The sequence below is a fragment of the Artemia franciscana genome, chromosome 11, assembly GCF_032884065.1.
Source record: "Artemia franciscana chromosome 11, ASM3288406v1, whole genome shotgun sequence".
Taxonomy (NCBI): Eukaryota; Metazoa; Arthropoda; class Branchiopoda; order Anostraca; family Artemiidae; genus Artemia; species Artemia franciscana.
In genome coordinates, this window is record NC_088873.1 from 7,668,561 (window position 1) to 7,689,463 (window position 20,903).

The 20,903-nt window shown below is 35.3% G+C and overlaps 1 protein-coding gene across 1 annotated transcript in view; it reads left to right on the top strand.

The window, feature by feature from the left end:
• The first annotated feature begins 544 nt into the window (after window positions 1-544).
• LOC136032752 (sodium- and chloride-dependent GABA transporter 2-like) overlaps window positions 545-20,903 on the top strand; it is a 56,498-nt gene continuing 36,139 nt past the window's right edge. Inside the window, exons 1-2 of the mRNA XM_065713094.1 lie at window positions 545-743; window positions 12,139-12,270. Coding sequence (XP_065569166.1) covers window positions 611-743; window positions 12,139-12,270 — 265 coding nt within the window. The 5' untranslated portion in view covers window positions 545-610. The remainder of the gene's footprint in view (window positions 744-12,138; window positions 12,271-20,903) is intronic.

Consider the following 20,903-nt stretch of genomic DNA (forward strand, 5'->3'; position numbering starts at 1 on the left):
TCATAACAGTGATTGTTTTATGTGTAATAGAGTAATTTTTCTCAAAGAGTTTATTTTAAATTTTGCTTCAGAGCAGAAAGAGAAATCATAAGAAAGTCTGAAACAAAAATATTTTCGCTAAAAAGTAGATAAAACTATAAATTAAATTCTTATGTATAAAAAGTCTTGAATTGTGCCACATTAAAGTTTTGGCTCTGAGCCTAGCCAACCCTTCCTCCGTCCGACCCTCTTTATGGCCTTGAGTATTGGATGCACACAATAAGTGTGCTGGATGATGTGAAAACTCAATCAAGTTAATATTGTTCTTCTTTTGAATAATATCTAAAGCGTTTCTAACCGACTTGGCCAACCTAGTTCAAAGCCTTAGTTTATATCCAGTTTTTACAAGACAAAAAGCCTGAATATTGAAACACTTGTCTCTAAATTCGATGTCGAAATTTTGAGTTCTATTCAGGAGTTTTGCGTGATAAAAAATGCCTCAGATATTACACAAAACCGTGAGCATTCATATTTTCTATTGACAATTGGATAATCTCTATTCGTTAATTTGTTAGCTAAAGAGAAAACGAAATTACAGTTAAATCAGACTCCGTTTGTGAGGCTGGAAAAAATGAGTGAAAAAAGAATACAGCCACGTGGAGAATGGTCGAACAAGATCGAATTTATTTTATCCACAATGGGATTCTGCATTGGTCTTGGGAATGTTTGGAGGTTCCCATATTTGTGTTACAAGAATGGAGGAGGCAAGTAAAGTCCTTTGAATAAGGTCTAACTTGGAATTATATGCTAGGAAACGGAAAAGAGATATTGCTAGATATTTTTTAAGCCCAATGAGTTTACGTGTTTAACAGTAAGCAATGCGAATATTCTAAGTTGACTGCTTTAAAATCGAATAGGTGGGACAAGGCCGTATCCAGGTCAGTAAAGTGCTTTGAATAAGGCCTAACTTGGAATTGTATGGCAGGGAGAGAGGTATTGCTAGATATTTCTTATACTCACTGAGCTTATGTCTTTAACATTCAATAATACGGGATTCTAATATGACTTATTTAAAACCATATGGGTGGGACAAGGCCGTATCCACAAATTTTGCCCAGGGGGGGGGGAATTAAAAAAAACACAACACAAGTTTTTGATATGCATTTTAACTACCTTTTTACATGTCGGACAAAAAGTGTTTTTTTTGGAGGGGGTGTAATCTCATTCCCTCCGGATAGGATCTGGGGGGGGGGGGTTAGTTTCAGCATTTTAGTTTTTTTGGTCTACAAGACGTGAAATAGTCTCAGTATTTGGCGTGTATAAGCATTATTGAGACAATTTAAAATCAAATATTCAAATATGAAACAAATGATATTTCTCTTGTCTGGCAACCTTTTGTACAGCGATAGAATTACTGTTGAATATTGGTTTTAATATCTGTATTCCTTTAATCAACCAACTTAACTCCAACTTGAATATATCAAACAGTTCGTGGTAACGAACTGTAGTAAGGAGCGACCAGGCTCAACAGTAACCGGAACTAAACAAGAGCTAAGAGCTCATATGGCAGTTGTGACGAGGCCGGAAGAGCCAAGAGTTCATATGGTGTGAGCTCTAGCAAAATTATAAGAATCAATATTTTGATTTAAAAGGAAAATCAGAGGCTTAATGCCGGTCAGGATTTAAAATAAGAGCTCTGAAACACGAGGTCCTTCTAATATCAAAATTCATTAAGATCTGATCACCCACTCGTAAGTTAAGAATACCTCATTTTTTAATTTTTCCCCTCCCTTCAGCCCCCCAGATGGTCGAATCGGGGAAAAGGACTTTATCAAGTCAATTGATGCAGCTCCCTGACACGCCTACCTATTTTCATCGTCCTAGAACGTCCACCACCAAACTTGCCAAAGCACTGAAACCCACCCCCTAACTCCTCCAAAGAGAGTGGATCCAGTCCGGTTACGTCAATCACGTATATACGACATTTGCTTATTTTACTCACCAAGTTACGTCCCGATCTCTCCATTCTAAGCGTTTTCCAGGATTTGTGGTTTCCTCCTCCAACTCCTCCCAATGTCAACAGATCTGGTCGGGATTTTAAATAGCTCTGAGACATGAGCTCCTTCTACATATCAAATTTCATTAAGATCCGGTCACCCATTCTTAAGTTAAAAATACTTCAATTTTTCTAATTTTTCCAAATTAACACCCCCCAGCTCCCCCAAAGAGAACAGATCCATTCCAATTATGTCAATCACGTATCTATAACTTGTGTTTATTCTTCCCATTATGTCTCATCCCGATCTCTCCACTCCAAGCATTTTCCAAGATTCCTGTTTCCCCCCTCCAACCCCTTCCAGCCCCGTACATCCCCGGATCCGATTCAAATTGAAAATGGAGGATCTGAGACATAAGATCCTTCTATATATCAAGTTTCATTAAGATCCGATCACCCATTCGTAAGATAAAGATACCTCAATTTTTACGTTTTCCAAAAATTCTGGTTTCCCCCTTCAACTCCCCCCCCAATACCACTGGATCTGGTCAGAATTTAAAATTAGAGCTCTAAAGCACAAAATCCTTCTAAATATCAAATTTCATTAAGATCTGATCATCCGTTCGTAAGTTACAAATACCTCATTTTTTCTAATTTTTCCGAATAACTGCCCCACCAAAGAGATTGGATCCGGTCCGGTTATATCAGTCACGTATCTTGGACTTGTGTTGATTCTTCCCACCAAGTTTCATCCCGATCTCCCCGCTTTAAGCGTTTTCCAAGATTTTCGGTTCCCCCTCTGCTCCCCAACCCCAGTAACACTGGATCTGGTCTGGATTTAAAGTGAAAGATCTTAGTTACAAGGTCCTTCTAAATATGGAATTTCATTAAGGTCGGATTACTCCTTCGTAAGTTAAAAATACCTCATTTTTTTCTAGTTTTTTAGAATTAACCCTTCCCCCCAACTCCCCCAAAGAGAGTGAATCCTTTCCGGTTATGTCAATCACGTATCTAGGACTTTTGCTTATTTTTCCAACCAAGCTTCATCCCGATCCCTCCACTCTAAGCGTTTTCCAAGATTTTAGGTCCCCCCCAACTCTCCAATGTCACCGGATCCAGGCGGGATTTGAAATATGAGCTCTGAGACACGATATCTTTCCAAAAATTAAATTTCATTAAGATCCGATCACCCGTTTGTAAGTTAAAAATGCATCATTTTTTTCAATTTCTCCCATTTAACCGTCCCCCACTCCCCTCCCAGATGGTCGAATCAGGGAAACGACAATTGCTAATTTAATATGGTCTGGTTTTTGATACGCCTGCCGAATTTCATAGTCCTAGCTTACCTGGAAGTGCCTAAACTAGCAAAACCGGTACAGACAGACCGACCGACAGAATTCTCGATTCCTATGTGTCACTTGGTAGATACCAGGTGCCATAAAAAACTTTGATAGGATTTTGATAGGAATTTTGATAGAAATTTATACATAGAAAAATTTGAATTTTAGTCTGATTATAAGTATATAAGTTTCATTTAGTTTAGTCTTGTGCATCAAAAGTTACGAGCCTGCGAAAACTGGCCTTGTTTAAAAAAAATGGGGAACACCCCCTAAAAGCCTTAGATTCTTAAGAAAAATATCACCATCAGATTCAACTTATCAGAAAACCCTACTATAGAAGTTTCAAGCTCCTATCTGCAAAAATGTCGAATTTTGTATTTTTTGCCACAAGAAAGATCACGGATGCTTTTTTTTTTAGCGGTGATTATATAGACCCAGTGGTCCTAAAATGTAGCGAGAGGGATCGTTTTAACGGAAATTAAAAGCTCTAGGGCCCTTTATAAGTGACCAAAAAATTGGAGGGCAACTAGGCTTCCTCCCAAGCTCTTTTTTCCCCAAAGTCACCGGATAAAAATTTTGAGATAGTCGTTCTGTTCAGTATAGTTGAAAAATCTAACAACTATATCTTTGAGGATGACTTAATCCCCCACAGTCCCTGGGAGAAGGGCTGCAGGTTATGAACTTATCCCAGTGTTTACATATAGTATTGGTTATTGGGAAGCATACTGACGTTTTCAGGGGGATTAATTCTGGTGGTGGGGGGTCAGGGGAGAGAGTTACGTGAGAGGATATTTCCATGGAGGAATATATCGTGAGAAAAGAGAATTTTCGTGAACGAGGCGCAGGATTTTTCAGCGTTATTAAAAAAAAGATAAATTAAATAAAAAAACAAGTTTTTTTTAACTTAAAAATTAAGAAACAGCATTAAAACTTAGAAGTAAAAGAAATTATTACATCTATTAGGGTGTTCGCCCCCTCCTCAATGATGAAGAATTTTTAGTAATTTCGAAAGATCTATTTATTCTAATTAAACGGCCCCTGTGATTCAAGGGTCCTTCTTAAAGAATCGGAATAAAATGAAAACTATAGTCTAAAGAGCGAGGTATTGACAAGGGGGGAACCCCTCATATAGGTTACGTTATAAAATATACGAATATAGAAGTTCGTAACGTAAGTTAATTTGTAAGTTACTCTTATTTATTACTAATAAAACGTTCGTAAATACAATTAAAGGTTCTAGTGGCCTTTTTAAGTAACCCAAAAAGTTGGAGGGCAACTAGGCCTCCTTTCCTACCCCTTTTTTCTCAAAATTGTCCGATCAAAACTTTGAGAAAACGAATATTCCTTATATGAAAGGGATTATTTCCTTTAAGAGGGATTATTCCATTTAAGAGATTACTCCGTATATGAAAGGGGCTATCCCCTGCTCAACGCCCCGTTCTTTGCGCTGAATTTTGACTTTTTTTACAACTCTGCTTTTTAAAACAGTAAAAAACTTTAGCGCAAAAAGTGGGGCGCTGAGGAGGTGACAGCCCCTTTCATATACGACATAATTTCTGTTCGTTTTAAGTTCCAGTGTCTCTCCTTACTCTAAGTTTAAAAAAAAGTTTTTTATTTAATTTAATAGTAAAACATGCTGACTATTCGGAACTCTGGACCCAGTCACTCAAGAAATCTGAGAAAACTAACTGTTTTCCGATCTGACTACAGTGTATTGTCTCCCTACAACACAAAAATGCATGTGTAAAAAACATGTGTAACAAAAATGGGTCTAACGTAACAAAATTAATCAAGAATGTGAAAAACTAATCAAAGAAACCAGGGAAAAATGGAACACAAAATTGACCCCGCAATTCAAAATTGAAAATTGAAAAATTCAGCAATTGAAAATTGAAAAATTCAGCAATTGAAAATTGAAATTTCAGCAATTGAAAATTAAAAATTACACAAAATTGACCCTGCAATTCAAGATTGAAAATTCAATAATTGAAAATTGAAATTTCAGCAATTGAAAATTGAAATTTCAGCAATTGAAAATTCAGCAATTCAAAATTGACCCTGCCAAAAAGACACTTAGTAGACTAATAAAAGAGCACATAAAAAAACAATGATTCTCATACCATCGCCTAATTTACTTGGTGTTGTAAGCTTACATAAGAGTGATTATTCTCCATTATTTTCGTCCCTGTTCCGATTTTTTTGGATTGGATGGTCGTAAGAAGCCACTCATTTGATCGTAAATCCTGATGCTTAATATCTCTTTTAAGTGAATCTGGAGTAGGGGTGTACAAATAAACCATGGTGCACTTTAATGCCTTGGAAGCCCCAAAGATTCTATTTGGTGTCAAATCGAAATTTTAAGATAGCTACCATTTGAATCGAAATTGTGAAATATTCTAAATAGTTCGCTTCTACAATTAACTCACTACAATTAGCTCATTGGTAAGGGCAAAGGCCGCACCCATGGATGGATTATGGGCTTTGAACATCCCTCAAGTTTTGTACGACTTGTAAAAAAACAAAATGCGTATAAAATATTTTTTGATGCGTTTTCAAGCTTTTTTGTAACCTCCGACCCCTAAAAAATCCCCCCCCAAAAGCTAGATGCGCCTCTGGCAAAGACACCGTATCATAGATATATTTCTTTTCAAACAAGCTTCACAGATACATTTTAGCTTAAGGTCGACATTCTAGACCAGAAGTTCCCAAACTATTTTTTCTCATGGACCACTTTAAAAATTTTTTGGTTCGGGTGGACCCTCTTGGACCCTCCTCAGCTACATTTTTTACCGTACTTCTAAAACTCGACAAAAATGTGAAGACAAGATCTACCTATGGATATTTGCTTTGTGGCTGATATCCAACCACGAGATAGCCATTTTCGAGAAAAATAGTGATAATTGATTGATCGATTAATGAACTGATTGTGCTGTGAGTGATTATCAAAATGTAGGATTTACCAATCAAAAAATTGTGTCCATTCAACTTAACTTTTTGGCATCTACTCAGAGCACAAGGAGCCAATAAATTCTCACTTATTTTGTTTCGAAATAATCGGAATGAAAAAAATAAAAAAAATATATATTTTTCAAGTATATACATTCAGATATGCAATTATTACACTTTTAATTAATAACTTAAATTAAGTTCTACATTTCTATAATAACAATCACAAAATAGTCATATGTTAATGGGAAGGATGTACTTGATGAATTGACAGCAAATTATCAATATTAGGGTTCAATTTTGTTAGGAATAATCGCAGATCCCCCCGTACTGTAATATTCAATCTGCTCCTTTTTTCCGTTAAAAGGTTTGTAACGACACTAAAGCTCTTTTCGACAATATATAACGAGGGGAACGCTATCAAAAGCTTTCTTGCAATGACCCACAGAGCAGGATATTTGTCGGGTATTTCTGCCAGCAACCAAGATGTTTAATACCCTTTTTTAAATTCCACCTTCAGCTCCTTATTAGTGCTAAACTCGAGTAGCTTCTCTTGTAATATGACATTGCCCTATTTCGTTTCATCAAATGGATTTATAATCTATGGTGGTATTTCCATCGTCAGAATATCTTCAAATCTGATTTTGAAGTCACCATGCAGGGCAATTAAATATAAAAATTAACGTATTTTTAATATCCTCATCAAGGCATTATACCTGTGACAAGTTTAAAAACTGGGAAAACTCGCGCCAACTAATATATTGCTTCATATATTTCAATTTTCCAAGAAAAGTTGAAATTACACCCTTTGTTTTATTGAATTGAGATTGTCCCCTTGTAATTGTCAGTTACTGTCATTTTTTTTTTTTTTAACAAATCTTCAAAAGAAGATTCAAAATAACTTTTTTTTCAAAAGACACGATGTCTGCTTTCGAATTGATCAGGTTTTCTCTTAAATCTGAATCTTTACTTTTCAGAAACTCTAATACTGATTCAAAAATTGAGTAAAATCTTGCTAAACATGCATCCTTCGATAACCAGCGTACTTCAGTATGTAAGAACAATATTTGAAATTCTTCATTATTTTCATCGCAGAATTGTGCAAATAAACGCTTATTCAATGCATTGCCTCTTATTTTTTTTCACTGCATTAATCACAAATTGAAGTGATTGGTGCAATTTCTCACTCAAATTTTTGGCTACTAGGTTTTGTCGGTGGATGACACAGTGAATTGCAGTTACCTCTGGTATAATTTTTTAAAGATGGCTTATTAGCCCACGAAATCACCCGACCATGGCAGGAGCTCCATTTGTTGCCACCGAAATAACGTTTGTGAATTGAATCGATTTTTCTTAAACAAATTATCAGGAAAATAAATGTTTATACATCTTTCGTGCCCATTTTTAAAGTTTTCGCGAATAGAAACTCTTCATGGATTTCTTAGTCAATCAAATCGTACATATGCCAACAATCATGCTTCATTACTGGGTAAGGTTGATTCGTCCAGTTGAATAGAAAAATGAGTCTTTTTGTGTCATTTTTTGAATAGAAAAGTAGCAATGAAATTAATAAATTAATTATTGCAATAAACTAAACAAAGAACCGACAGTAAACTGATTCTTAATCTTAAAAGCAATAAATTGCTAAGATCAATAAAAAATTTAATGAAAACGACTGAGCTGATTTCATTTTTTTTTACCTGTAAAATAAGTCGTTAAATAATAAATTAAAAGTATGAAGTTATCAAACTGTTCGTGGTAAAGAACTGTAGTAAGGAGTGACCCGGCTCCATAGTAACTGAAAATCTAAAAAACGGAATTTTGATATCAATAGCTAAATCAAAAGAATTGTATTTTTATGCTGATTTTAAATAAATGAGTTTCATTAAGTTTAATCTTACCCATCAAAAGTTAAAAGCCTGAGGAAATTTGCCTCATTTTAGAAAATAAGGGTACACCCCTCCCCCCACATATAATCTTGACGAAAATCATACCATCTAATTCAGCGTATTAAGGAACCCTACTGTAGAAGATTCTAGTTCCTATCTACAAAAATGTAGAATTTTGTATTTTTTGAAAGAAGACAGATTAGGGATGCGTGTTTATTTGCTTTTTTTCGGGGGTGATCGTATCGACCCAGTGGTTCTAGAATGTCGCGAGAGGACTCATTCTAACGAAATTAAAAGTTCTAGTGTCCTTTTTAAGTGACCAAAAAACTGGAGGGCACCTAGGCCTCCTCCCACGGATCAAAATTTTGAGATAGCCATTTTGTCCAGCATAGTCAAAAAACCTAATAACTTTGTCTTTGGGGAAGATTTAATCCAAAAGTTCCCAGGGGAAGGGCTGCAAGTTACAAACTTTGACCATTGTTTGTACATAGCAATGGTTGTTGGAAAGTGTACAAACGTTTTCAGGGGGACTTTTTTGCGTTGGGGGGGGAGTTCGGTGGGAGGAATTGAAGTGAGAGGATCTTTCCATGGAGGAATTTATCATGCGGGATGAGAATTTCCATGAAGGATTTTCTAGCATTATAAAAAAAAAAATGAGAAAATAAATAAAGTTTTCTTCAACTGGAAGTAAGGAGCAGCATTAAAATGAATAGATATTATTACGTAAATAAGGGGATTCATCTCTTACTCAATACCTCTTCAGAATACCTTTGTGATGCAGGGGTCATTCTTAAAAAAATGTTAAAAAATTCGAGCTTTAGTGTAAAGAGCAAGGTATTGACGAGCTTTTTTTCTTTGAAGATACAACTCTATAGATATCATCATTTAAAATTAACCATTTTCCCAAAGTCATTAGATTCTGTACGATTTTCACTTCTCAAATCCAGTCATTTTTAATGCTAACACTCACCACAGATTAAAGACTAAAAATATATATCGCTAATAGGAAACTTACTGATTTTTTAAAGATTGATTCAGGTCATTGTTTTCAATATGCTTCAATAAGGTATTTAATCCGTCTTGTAATTTCTATGTATTATATTTACTTTGCTGCAAAACATAACTGTTCTTTCAACTTGAATTTGCTTAACGATAAAACATATCGTGCAAACATCTCTTCCCATTCCAGGGTTAAATGGTAACCGCTTGTAATTTTTACTGCGGCACTCTAGGTTTCTTTTCGCTATTGTTAGCACCTTCAACATCCATTAGAGTAAACTTATCCATATCTAAGGAGTAATATCATTGTTGTTGACACACTGAACTCTTTTTCATACTGAAGCAAATTCACGCAAGACTGTGTAAACCTCAACCCCCTATTACGTAACACACAAAAGTAAACATTTCCTATGACGTAAAATGCAACTGCTGGCTGTCATAGAATCCGGGGGTAGGGATACGTTTAAAACTAGGGATAGGGATGAGTTTAAAAGGAGGCATATTTGTGACATGGAAAGCCTTCAAAACCAGGGGTAACACCCCTTAAAAGTCATAGAATCTTAATGAAAATCATACCATCACATTCAGCATATTAGAGAAATCTGCTCTAGAGGTTTCAAGCTCCTATCTTCAAAAATGCAGATTTTGTGTTTTTGCCAGTAGAAAAATCACGGATGAGTGTTTATTTGTTTGTTTTTTTCTCATGAGGGATAATATTGATCCAGTGGTCCTAGAATATCGAGAGAGGGATCGTTCGAATGGACATTAAAAGTTATTTAATTCCGTTCGAAATCAAATCAAACGGAATCAAGTGGTCGTAGGTGCTGGCAACTGGGCCCCTCCCAGACCCTTTTTCCGCAAAATTATCCGATCAAAAATTAGAAATAGCCATTTTTTTCATTATAGTTGAAAGACACAATAATTCTGTCTTTAGCTGTAAAATAAACCCCCACAGTACCTGGGGAGAGGCCTGTAAGTTATGAAATTCGCCCATAGCTCACGTATAGTATTTGTTAGTAGTATCCGTTGTAGTTCAATCTATTTAAGCGGGCCCATGTCCAGATACTCTAAGTGGGTTCATATCCCTTTTGTTTAAGCGGGTCAATATCCCATCATCCATACGACACATATGCCGTTTTCACAACTTCCGGTTGATAAGGAAATTCTTTGGAAACAATATTTCGTACCATAATTTAAAGGAGCTTGAAGTGACCTGGTGTTTAATAAACTAAGTTTTGATATGGATTCTAACATACAATTGGCATAGTTTTTTTTTACTCTAATGGTATCGACCATGCTGGTTCTTTTGACGCCATACGACACTTGTTTCGAATCCCAAATTGTAACGGCACCTAAAACTGTAATGACTACAACCGTCCAGGTGTCCTTTTATTAGTATAGTGGTTTCAAGCACATTAGTTTTCCGTTATTGGGGACTGCACATGAGTTTGGGCCTTCACACTCCCATCCAGGGCCTCAATGCTCCTCCCCCTTTTTTCTTAGATTTTTCTACTTCATATTAGCTAAGGCGCTAATATGCATCACCAAATATAATTTCTTAAAAGTTAAATTAATCAACTTAGTGAAATCAAGCATAAAGATATATGTCCATATTAGTCATTTATCTTCTACTGACTATGACATAGAAATGAATGTGCTACCGTCTCGCATTACTTTATCTGTAACTTGGAAGGTCAACAAGAATTTTTGATACTTTTTGTTTATTGGAATCAACCGATTCCTCAAAATTTTCATTCGATAGTATCTTGGGCAAAATCAGAGTTTGGCGCCACAATATGGAAAAAAAACACGTTTGCTCAGGGCAGAATTATTTTGGTCACTGAAAAGGCCAATAGAATTTTTGATTTTCAGTAAGATGAGCCCTCTTTCCATCACTTAGGACCATTGCTCGATAGGATCATCCATGGGGAACAAATAGTAACAAATAAACAGTCACCCGTGATTTTTTTTTTTTTTTTACGAAAAAAGTTCCATATTCTTGAACTTAGGACCTTGAAACATCTATAAAAGGGATGTCTGATACGTTGAATCTAATAGTGAGATTTCATTAATATGGAGCGTTTCTTCCCTTTTTGAAAATTCTGCAACTTTTCTCAGGCTTGTAGCTTTCGATCAGTTACATCAAACTTAATAACATTTATGCATTTGAAATCAATATAAAAATTATTTTTTATTTATTTTTTATAATTATTTTTTGGTATTGATATCTTTTTTTAGAGTTACAATTATTATTGGTCCTAGTAGCACCTCACTTATAGTTCGTTGCCACAAACTATTTGATAAGTCATTAAAATATAGAATAGTACATTAATTGTTAGAGGTTTTAACCCACAAGTGGTTAGCTCTTTATTTCATTTTTTATTCTAAAAATATACATGCTAAATTGATTTTTGTTATTATGTCATTGCAATGAAAATTACAATTGTAAAATGTTTTTAACTTTCCAGCGACTAGGCCTTGGTTTGTTTTTCTGATGGCAAATTTCAGCGAACCGAATACACACACACCAAGACACTTTGCAATCCAACTACCAAAGTAAAATTCTAACAGAACTTCACTTTATAGTTGCTAAATTCTTTTTGTTTTTCTGTCATTACCATGAAAATTACTACTTCAACTCTAGAAAAGTTTAGTCTCCTATGATTAACCCTTTTGTGGGGCTCACAGATTTAAGAACTGAATATTTATCCGCATATCCGAGAAATTTTTTTGTCAGGCAATAGGATATTTGGCTTCTGAAGCAAAATTTTACACAACCTAGCTTTAGTATTACAAATTATTTTTCACGATTGTCATTAAAAGGGGAATTAATCCTTCAATTGATAAAAAAATACAATTAAATACATTCCAGTACAGAAAATACATTGGCAAAAAATACATCTCTCTAGTGTCTTCTCACAAACCATGCGCCGCAAATTTTGAAAACAAAACTTTTGGATTGAAAGCTCAAATAATCTTGTCTTTTCAGGAGCGTTTCTTGTGCCTTACCTCATATGCCTGCTTTGTGGAGGTGTACCTATATTCTTTTTAGAAGTTGCACTGGGTCAGTACACAGCCCAAGGTGGAATTAGTGCCTGGAGAATTTGCCCGATATTCCAAGGTGAAGTTTTTTTCAGTAAAACAATCACAGCTTTTACAACTACAAAGTAATAATGACGTGTTTATATATTTTGTTTTTAGCAGAATATTACTAAGGGAAAGATATTCAACATAAGTATCAACTAAGAGAGCTATTATTTAAAAGTGGTAAAACATACAAGCTGAAGAAACCCTTCTATGCGGTGAAACTTTATACAAAAAAACGGCAAAATATAATGCCAGAAAGAAAAAATGAAAAGAAGCTTCCTTCATAACGAAAGCCAAAGTGCACGTAACTTCTAAGAGTGGGAACTGATACTTGTACCAAAAATCCCCAGTACCCATCTAGCCTTTGGAGTTTCTTCTTTTTTTTAATAATAAGGCAGAATTTGTGCCTTCAGTTAAACTGGTAAAAATAGTTTGGTAACAAGTGCATGGTCTCAAAGTTTCGAAAACACAATTAAAAATTTTGAAAAAACCTCATGAAACACCATATACTAGATGGAGAGGTGATTTTTTCTTCTACATCAACACCAGTTTCGACCCTTATAAGCTACCCATGCTCGTTGTGGAACAGCTTTGTCTTTGTAGCTTCTTATAGTTTGCTCCTCTTTATATACATGCTCAGCATAACTTGTACACTTTGTAAAACAAGTAAAACTATCTTTCAGTATGAATATATTGTATGCAACCCTGTTTAACTTCTGATTCAACACAAACCAGCTACTAACCTCTTTTCGTATAATGCGCCAATGTTATTCTCGCATATAGCACTAATACCATTAATGTGTATATTTGATATACCTTATAAGGATTAAATAAAAAAAACTAATTTTTTTAGCTGAAAGTAAGGAGCGACATTAAAACTTAAAACGAACAGAAATTACTCCGTATATGAAATGGGTTGTCCCCTCCGCAATCCCTCGCTCTTTACGCTAAAGCTTTTAATTTTTTTAAAAAGTAGAATTGTGGCAAAGAGTCAAACTTTAGCGTAAAGAGCGAGGGATTGCGGAGGGGACAACCCATTTCATATACGGAGTAATTTCTGTTCGTTTTAAGTTTTAATGTCGCTCCTTACTTTCAGCTAAAAAAATTAGTTTTTTTTTATTTAATTTCTGAACGTTTTTGAATTAATGCATGTTTGGTTTTGGCTCTCCGCACATAAATTATTAAAATGAAATTTGTATATTAATTCTTTTTTTGTCTAAATGGCTTTCTCTTAGTTTTGATCAGACGATTTTGAGAAATAAGGCGTGGAGAAGGAGGCCTAGTTGCCCTCCAATTTTTCGGTTATTTAAAAAGGCAATTAGAACTTTTAATTTTTAACGAACGTTTTATTAGTAAAAAATATACGTAACTTAAGAATTAACTTACGTAACAAACTTTCATAACCTTATGTTTTCATTATGTATACGAGGGGGTTTGTACCCTCGTTAATCCCTCGCTCTTTACACTAAATCGTAAGTTTTGTCCCAATTCTTTAAGAATGACCCCTGAATCAAAAAGGCCGTAGAATAAATAGTTGAAATTACTAAAAATACTTTTGCATAAAGAGCAAGGTATTTATCTCCTCCTAAATACCTCGCTCTTTATGCTAAAGTATTTTTAGAACCCCTCATATGCGTAATAATCTCTGTTCGTTTTAAGTTTCAATGCTACTTCTTCCTTTCATTTGAAAAAACGTTTTCATGTTTATTTTTCATTGTTTTCTTATAGTAATGCTAGAAAATCCTGCGCCCTTTTCATTGAATTTTTCTTCCCCCATGACAGATTCCTCCAAGGGAAGATCCTCCAACATAGCCCCCTCTCCTCAGCCCCACCCCCAAACAAAATAAAATCCCCCTGAAAACATCTTTACACTTCCCAATAACCATTATTATATGTAAACACTGCTCAAAGTTTTTAACTTGCAGCCCCTCCCCCAGGGATTGTGGGGGAGTAAGTCATTCCCAAAGACATAGTTATTATGGTTTTTGACTATGCTGAACAAAATGGCTATCTCAGAATTTTGATCCGTTGACTTTCGGAAAAAATGAGCGTGGGAGGGGGCCTAGATGCCCTCCAATTTTTTTGGTCACTTAAAAAGGGCACTAGAACTTTTCATTTCCGTTAGAATGAGCCCTCTTGCGACATTCTAGGACCACTTGGTCGATACGATGACCCCTGGGGAAAAAAAAACAAACAAAAAAACAAACAAATAAACACGCATCCGTGATTTGTCTTCTGGCAAAAAATACAAAATTCCACATTTTTGTAGATAGGAGCTTGCAAATTCTACATTAAGGTTCTCTGATACGCTGAATCTCATGGTGTCATTTTCGTTAAGATCCTACGACTTTTAGGGGGTGTTTTCCCCTATTTTCCTAAAGACTAAACTTGATGAAACTTATATATTTAAAATCAGCATTAAAATGCGATTCTTTTGATGTAGCTATCGATATCAAAATTCCATTTTTTAGAGTTTTGGTTTCTATTGAGCCGGGTCGCTCCTTACTACAGTTCGTTACCACGAACTGTTTGATAAAACTTTCGCCAAAGCTCTTCTATAGGCTGAATCAAGCATTTGCTTATAATCTATAAAGCTAAGGACGAATAAAGTCTGATGACTGAGCCACTTTTCAGTTAAGAGTACATCTAACACCAATAATTTGGTCAACGCATGACCTCCCCTTCCTTAAACCACGCTGTTCTTACATTAAAATTTTATCTACATCATTTCTTAGTCTAATAAGCATCATCATACCAAGTAATTTGCTTCCTACAGAAAAGAAAAATCAAATGCCACTATAATGATCCTCATTTACATTCCTTTTTTAACAATATCATATAAATAGTTTTCAATAGTTTATCTCTAACTAAACTACCACCAAAAAAAAATCATGTTTCGCATAATATCTATACTAAGGACTTTTTGCTACTTTCTCTAATTCTTCCTAAAAAAATTCTTCACTTTTAAAGAGTCACGATTTTGCCCTATATAACTTTCTGTAGCTTTATAATGGTTTAGCTTATTCTAAAAATGTTCTGCCCTTCTTTTTTTTTGTCTACTGTCACTAATTTTCACTCCATTCCTACCTTTAACTGCAGCAAGTCAAAATTGGTACATCCCTCTAAGTTTTCAACTTAGTATTACAATATTTTACAATTATGTTCCCTTTGTTACATACTTTCAATATTCAGAAACTTTATCCATGGTCCCCATTTTACTTCTCCTTAATTCATATTTTAATGCTTTCTCTACTTTCCTTACAAACTTCTTATTTCTACAGAACTATCACTCAAATAGTTCTTTTAAAAGTCCCTCCTCTTTAGCGTTTTCACTAATATTCCTTGTTGTATTTAAGCTTTACTCTCCAACTCCATCTGCTATTTCACAAACCATTTTCCAAAACTTGTTCCATCCATTTTCTATATTGTCAAGTTTTAGTTTCTTTAGTTATATTAAATAAAAAAAACTAGTTTTTTTAACTGAAAGTAAGGAGCGACATTAAAACTTAAAACGAACAGAAATTACTCCGTATATGAAATGGGTTGTCCCCTCCGCAGTCCCTCGCTCTTTACGCTAAAGTTTGACTCTTTGCCACAATTCTACTTTTTAAAACAATTAAAAACTTTAGCGTAAAGAGCGAGGGACTGCGGAGGGGACAACCCATTTCATATACGGAGTAATTTCTGTTCGTTTTAAGTTTTAATGTCGCTCCTTACTTTCAGTTAAAAAAAACTAGTTTTTTTTATTTAATTTCTGAACATTTTTGAATAAATGCATGTTTGATTTTGCCTCTCCGCACATAAATCATTGAAATGAAATTAGTATATTAATTTTTTTTTTTTTTTTGGCTAAATGGCTTTCTCTTAGTTTTGATCAGACGATTTTGAGAAATAAAGGCTGGGGAAGGAGGCCTAGCTGCCCTCCAATTTTTCGGTTACTTAAAAAGGCTACTAAAACTTTTAATATTCAACGAACGTTTTTATTAGTAAAAAATATACGTAACTTAAGAATTAACTTACATAACAAACTTTTATATTCTTATATTTTTATTATGTGTACGAGGGGGTTTGTACCCTCGTTAATACCTCGCTCTTTACACTAAATCGTAAGTTTTGTCCCAATTCTTTAAGAATGACCCCTGAATCAAAAAGGCCGTATAATAAATAGTTGAAATCACTAAAAATATTTTAGCATAAAGAGCGAGGTATTTATCTCCTCCTAAATACCTCGCTCTTTATGCTAAAGTATTTTTAGAACCCCTCATATGCGTAATAATCTCTGTTCGTTTTAAATTTCAATGCTATTCCTTACTTTCATTTGAAAAAACGTTTTCATATTTTTTTTTTCATTGTTTTTTTTATAGTAATGCTAGAAAATCCTGCGCCCTTTTCATTGAATTTTTCTTCCCCCATGACATATTCCTCAAAGGAAAGATCCTCCCACAAAGCCCTCTCCCATCAACCCCACCCCCAAACCAAAAAATCCCCATGAAAACGTCTGTACACTTCCCAATAACCATTACTATATGTAAACACTGGTCAAAGTTTGTAAATTGCAGCCCCTCCCTCAGGGATTGTGGGGGAGTAAGTCATTCCCAAAGACATAGTTATTATGGTTTTCGACTATGCTGAACAAAATGGCTATCTTAAAATTTTAATCTGTTGACTTTTGGAAAAAATGAGCATGGGAGGGGGCCTATTTGCCCTCCAATTTTTTGGTCACTTAAAAAGGGCACTAGAACTTTTCATTTCCGTTAGAATGAGCCCTCTCGTGACATTCTAGGACCACTTGGTCGATAAGATGACCCCTGGAAAAAAAAAAAACAAACAAACAAATAAACACGCACCCGTGATTTGTCTTCTGGCAAAAAATACAAAATTCCACATTTTTTAGATAGGAGCTTGAAATTTGTGCTATAGAATTCTCTGATATACCGAATGCGATAGTGTGATTTTCGTTAAGATTCTATGACTTTTAGGGGATGTTTCCCTCCTTTTTCCAAAATAGGGCAAATTTTCTCAGGCTCTTAACTTTTGATGACAAAGACTAAATTAATTGAAACTTATATATTTAGAATCAGCGTAAAAATTCGATTCTTTTGATGTATCTTTTAGCATCAAAATTCCGTTTTTTAGAGTTTCGTTTACTATTGAGCCGGGTCGCCCCTTACTACAGTTCCTTACCACGAACTGTTTGAAAAGAAAATAATTCGGTATTTCGGGGCTTCTGACATTATTACTCCTTTGCGGAAGTTAGGCTCAAAATTGAAAAAGGATTATATTTTTCTCCGGGCCCCTTCCACCTCTTAGTTCGTTTATTTTCCCGTTAGTTTTCACCTGTTTTCGCTTTATAGTTGTGTTATCTCTTAGCAGTTCTTTCGTTAGTTGAGTTATGGCTGTGGTATATATGTTTTATCGCTCGTATAGTTGTGTTATTTTCAAATTATACTCCATAATAGAGAGGCTCCGAACACCCAGCATTGTATATTAAGCTCTTAATTTGACGTTTTTTTCTAACGTGACCAGATTTGTCCTGCGACCTTTTCACTGAATTTTTTCCCCCATGGCATATTTCTCCAAGGAAAGATCCTCCCACATAGCCCCCTCCCTCAACCCTACCCCCAAAACCAAAAAAATCCCCCTGAAAACGTCTGTACACTTCCCAATAACCATTATTATATGTAAACACTGGTTGAAGTTTGTAACTTGCAACCCCTCCCCCAGGGACTGTGGGGGAGTAAGTCATCCCCAAAAACATAGTTATTATGATTTTCGACTATGCTAAACAAAATGGCTATCTCAAAATTTTGATCCGTTGACTTTGGGAAAAAAATTAGTGTGGGAGGGGGCCTAGATGCCCTCCAATTTTTTTGGTCACTTAAAAAGGGCACTAGAACTTTTCATTTCCGTTAGAATGAGCCCTCTTGTGACAATCTAGGACCACTTGGTCGATACGATGACCCCTGGGGAAAAAAAAAAACAAATAAACACGCACCCGTGATTTGTCTTCTGGCAAAAAATGCAAAATTCCACATTTTGTAGATAGGAGCTTGAAAGTTCTACAGTAGGGTTCTCTGATACGCTGAATCTGATGGTGTCATTTTCGTTAAGATACTACGACTTTTAGGGGGTGTTTCTCCCTATTTTCCTAAATAAGGCAAATTTTCTCAGGCTCGTAACTTTTGATGGCTAAGACTAAACTTGATGAAACTTATATATTTAAATACAGAATTAAAATGCGATTCTTTTGATGTAGCTATTGATATCAAAATTCCATTTTTTAGAGTTTTGGTTACTATTGAGCCGGATCGCTCCTTACTACAGTTCGTTACCACGAACTGTTTGATATCAAACTATTCCTGGAAAGTTCCTCTTAAAGTCTCATCCTGGAGACTACTAACATCATAATTTCCAGGAATTTAGTTCATTTTTCGCTCTTGTAGTTCAGCCTTCCTAAATTTCAGTGCTATATTAATCCTAGACACTACTAGACGACGATCTTTACTTTTAACATAAATAACAGTATTTCTATATACTCCGGTATCTTTTATCAGTCCTGCTAATCTTATGATTACAATAACGTAATCAATAAGGTTGACCGTCTTTACCGTCATGTGAATATTTTGTTAGTTTATGGGCCAATTTATGATTGGATATTGTACTGGTCATGCCTAGATTGTTATATCTTTGAAATTATAACAGTCTGTAATTATTACCGTTTTCGTTTCCTATGCCAAACTTACCTTGGCCAGGAAACCATCCATCCCTTATCTATCAACGTGGGTGTGAAAATCCCCTAATAAAAACAACATCTAAGAAGAAAAGAAAAAGAGATCGTCCCTGAACTGGGGGGGGGGAGGAAGTCGAAAGGAAGGATTTAAGGAAAATTGAAACTTCTTGGCAGGGCTTTAATAAGAACTTAGAGAGGGCCATGGCTTTCAGATAGAGGTGGGATATACATGGCTGTGTTTGCTTTAGGCGGGTTATTGCTATAGGGAGTTTCAATAAATCTAGAAGTAACAGTAGTAGCAGCAGTATTAGTAGTAGTAGTAGTATTAGTAGTAGTAGTAGTAATAGTAGTAGTAGTAGTAGTAGTAGTAGTAGTAGTAGTAGTGGTATCAGTAGTAGTTGTATATTTCCACCTGGGATAGTGTCTATTTTCTTCCTATAGCTGTATGTACAACTGATTTAAGTCACTACTATATCCAGCAGCCCGTTCTAAAGGAGCGTATACTACTATATACTTTTGTTAAGCACTTTTGTTTTACAATTTTTAGACATGAAACGGGCAACTAGTATTGTATTATCAACACCTTCCCAACTTAAGAAAGAGTTGGTAGCTTCGTTATTCATCATCAACCCTGCGCCCTGCCTATGCATTCCATCCTTCATGCTTTACTAAATAAATTCTATACCGTATTTCATTTTTCATACCCCTGGGATATGAGTTTAAAAACTCCTAACAAGTTCGGTTCCAAACGTCTAAATTCGTCAGCCAAAATATAAGTGCAATATTTCTTTTTAACGTTGTAACATTCTAAATTGCAAATCTCATGTGATTTAAACTATCAAAATTACAATTGACTCAGGAAAAGCAATGGGGTCCAAACCAGTGCAGACCACGGAATAACCCATCTTCTTAAGTCTACACAAATCACTTAAGCCAGACTAGAGCATGATTTCAAGAAGTCCTTAGGACCTCCAGCATAAACGAAGGCTTTGTACAATCCTGGGTCCGTCTTGGCCACAATATGGTTTTCCGCAGTTGGCGATGCTCTTCTATCAACAAGAGTTGAACTCGTGCACAAGCAACATTAGGCCTATTACCTCTGACTCGTTATATATTAATACCTTGAAATATTTTCATGCTATGGGGAGGCAATCCATAATAGATAACTGAGCTAGGAAGAGGTTTTTTAGCTCAAAAAGTCCCTCGAAAACAAACAAAAGCTAGAAGGACTGTCCATTAATGAGACTGCAACGCAAATGCTGTATTGTTTGCTAGGCTTAAATTCCATTGGGGATTGACCACTCCTCAACGTCACTCTGCAGTGCTGTCTGTCCTCGAGAACGATATCCCAAAATAATGTAGGACCTCTTTCCTCCAGGCCTATCCTAAAAACTTTCTACTCTCTCTCCACTTGGAAAGCTCTTTGCCGATTTGATTATATGTTAAAAGGAAGATCTAGATGGAAAAGTGGAAAATCTTATTACTTACAGATTTGCTAAAAAAAGCTCCTTAAAAGATGAACTCTGCCTTGGTAAGAAACGCGCGGAGTAAAGCTCAAGAGTTCCAGCCAATCAAAAATATTAAGGAGTGAACCTGCGTCTTCCCGATACTCAAGATCAATAGTCCGCAATCTACTGCCTCATCATTTTAATTGTGAAACAATCATTGTTCAATGAGTCATCATTTAACAGTAAGCATGGGAGGGGTGAAACAAAGAGTCTCAAGCGGGAATGTATTTAACTTACAAAAAAGGAAATGTATAATGAAAAGAGAAATCATCAATGTAACAGCACAAGCACAAAAAAAAGAAAAAAAAAGAAAAAAAGAAAGGAGATAGAAGGAGAAAGGGAAAACTGTTTTCCTAAATTAGTGGTTAATATAGACCAGCACTTGAATGAGGCCTTAACCCTACTCATCCATACAACCACATAGGTCAA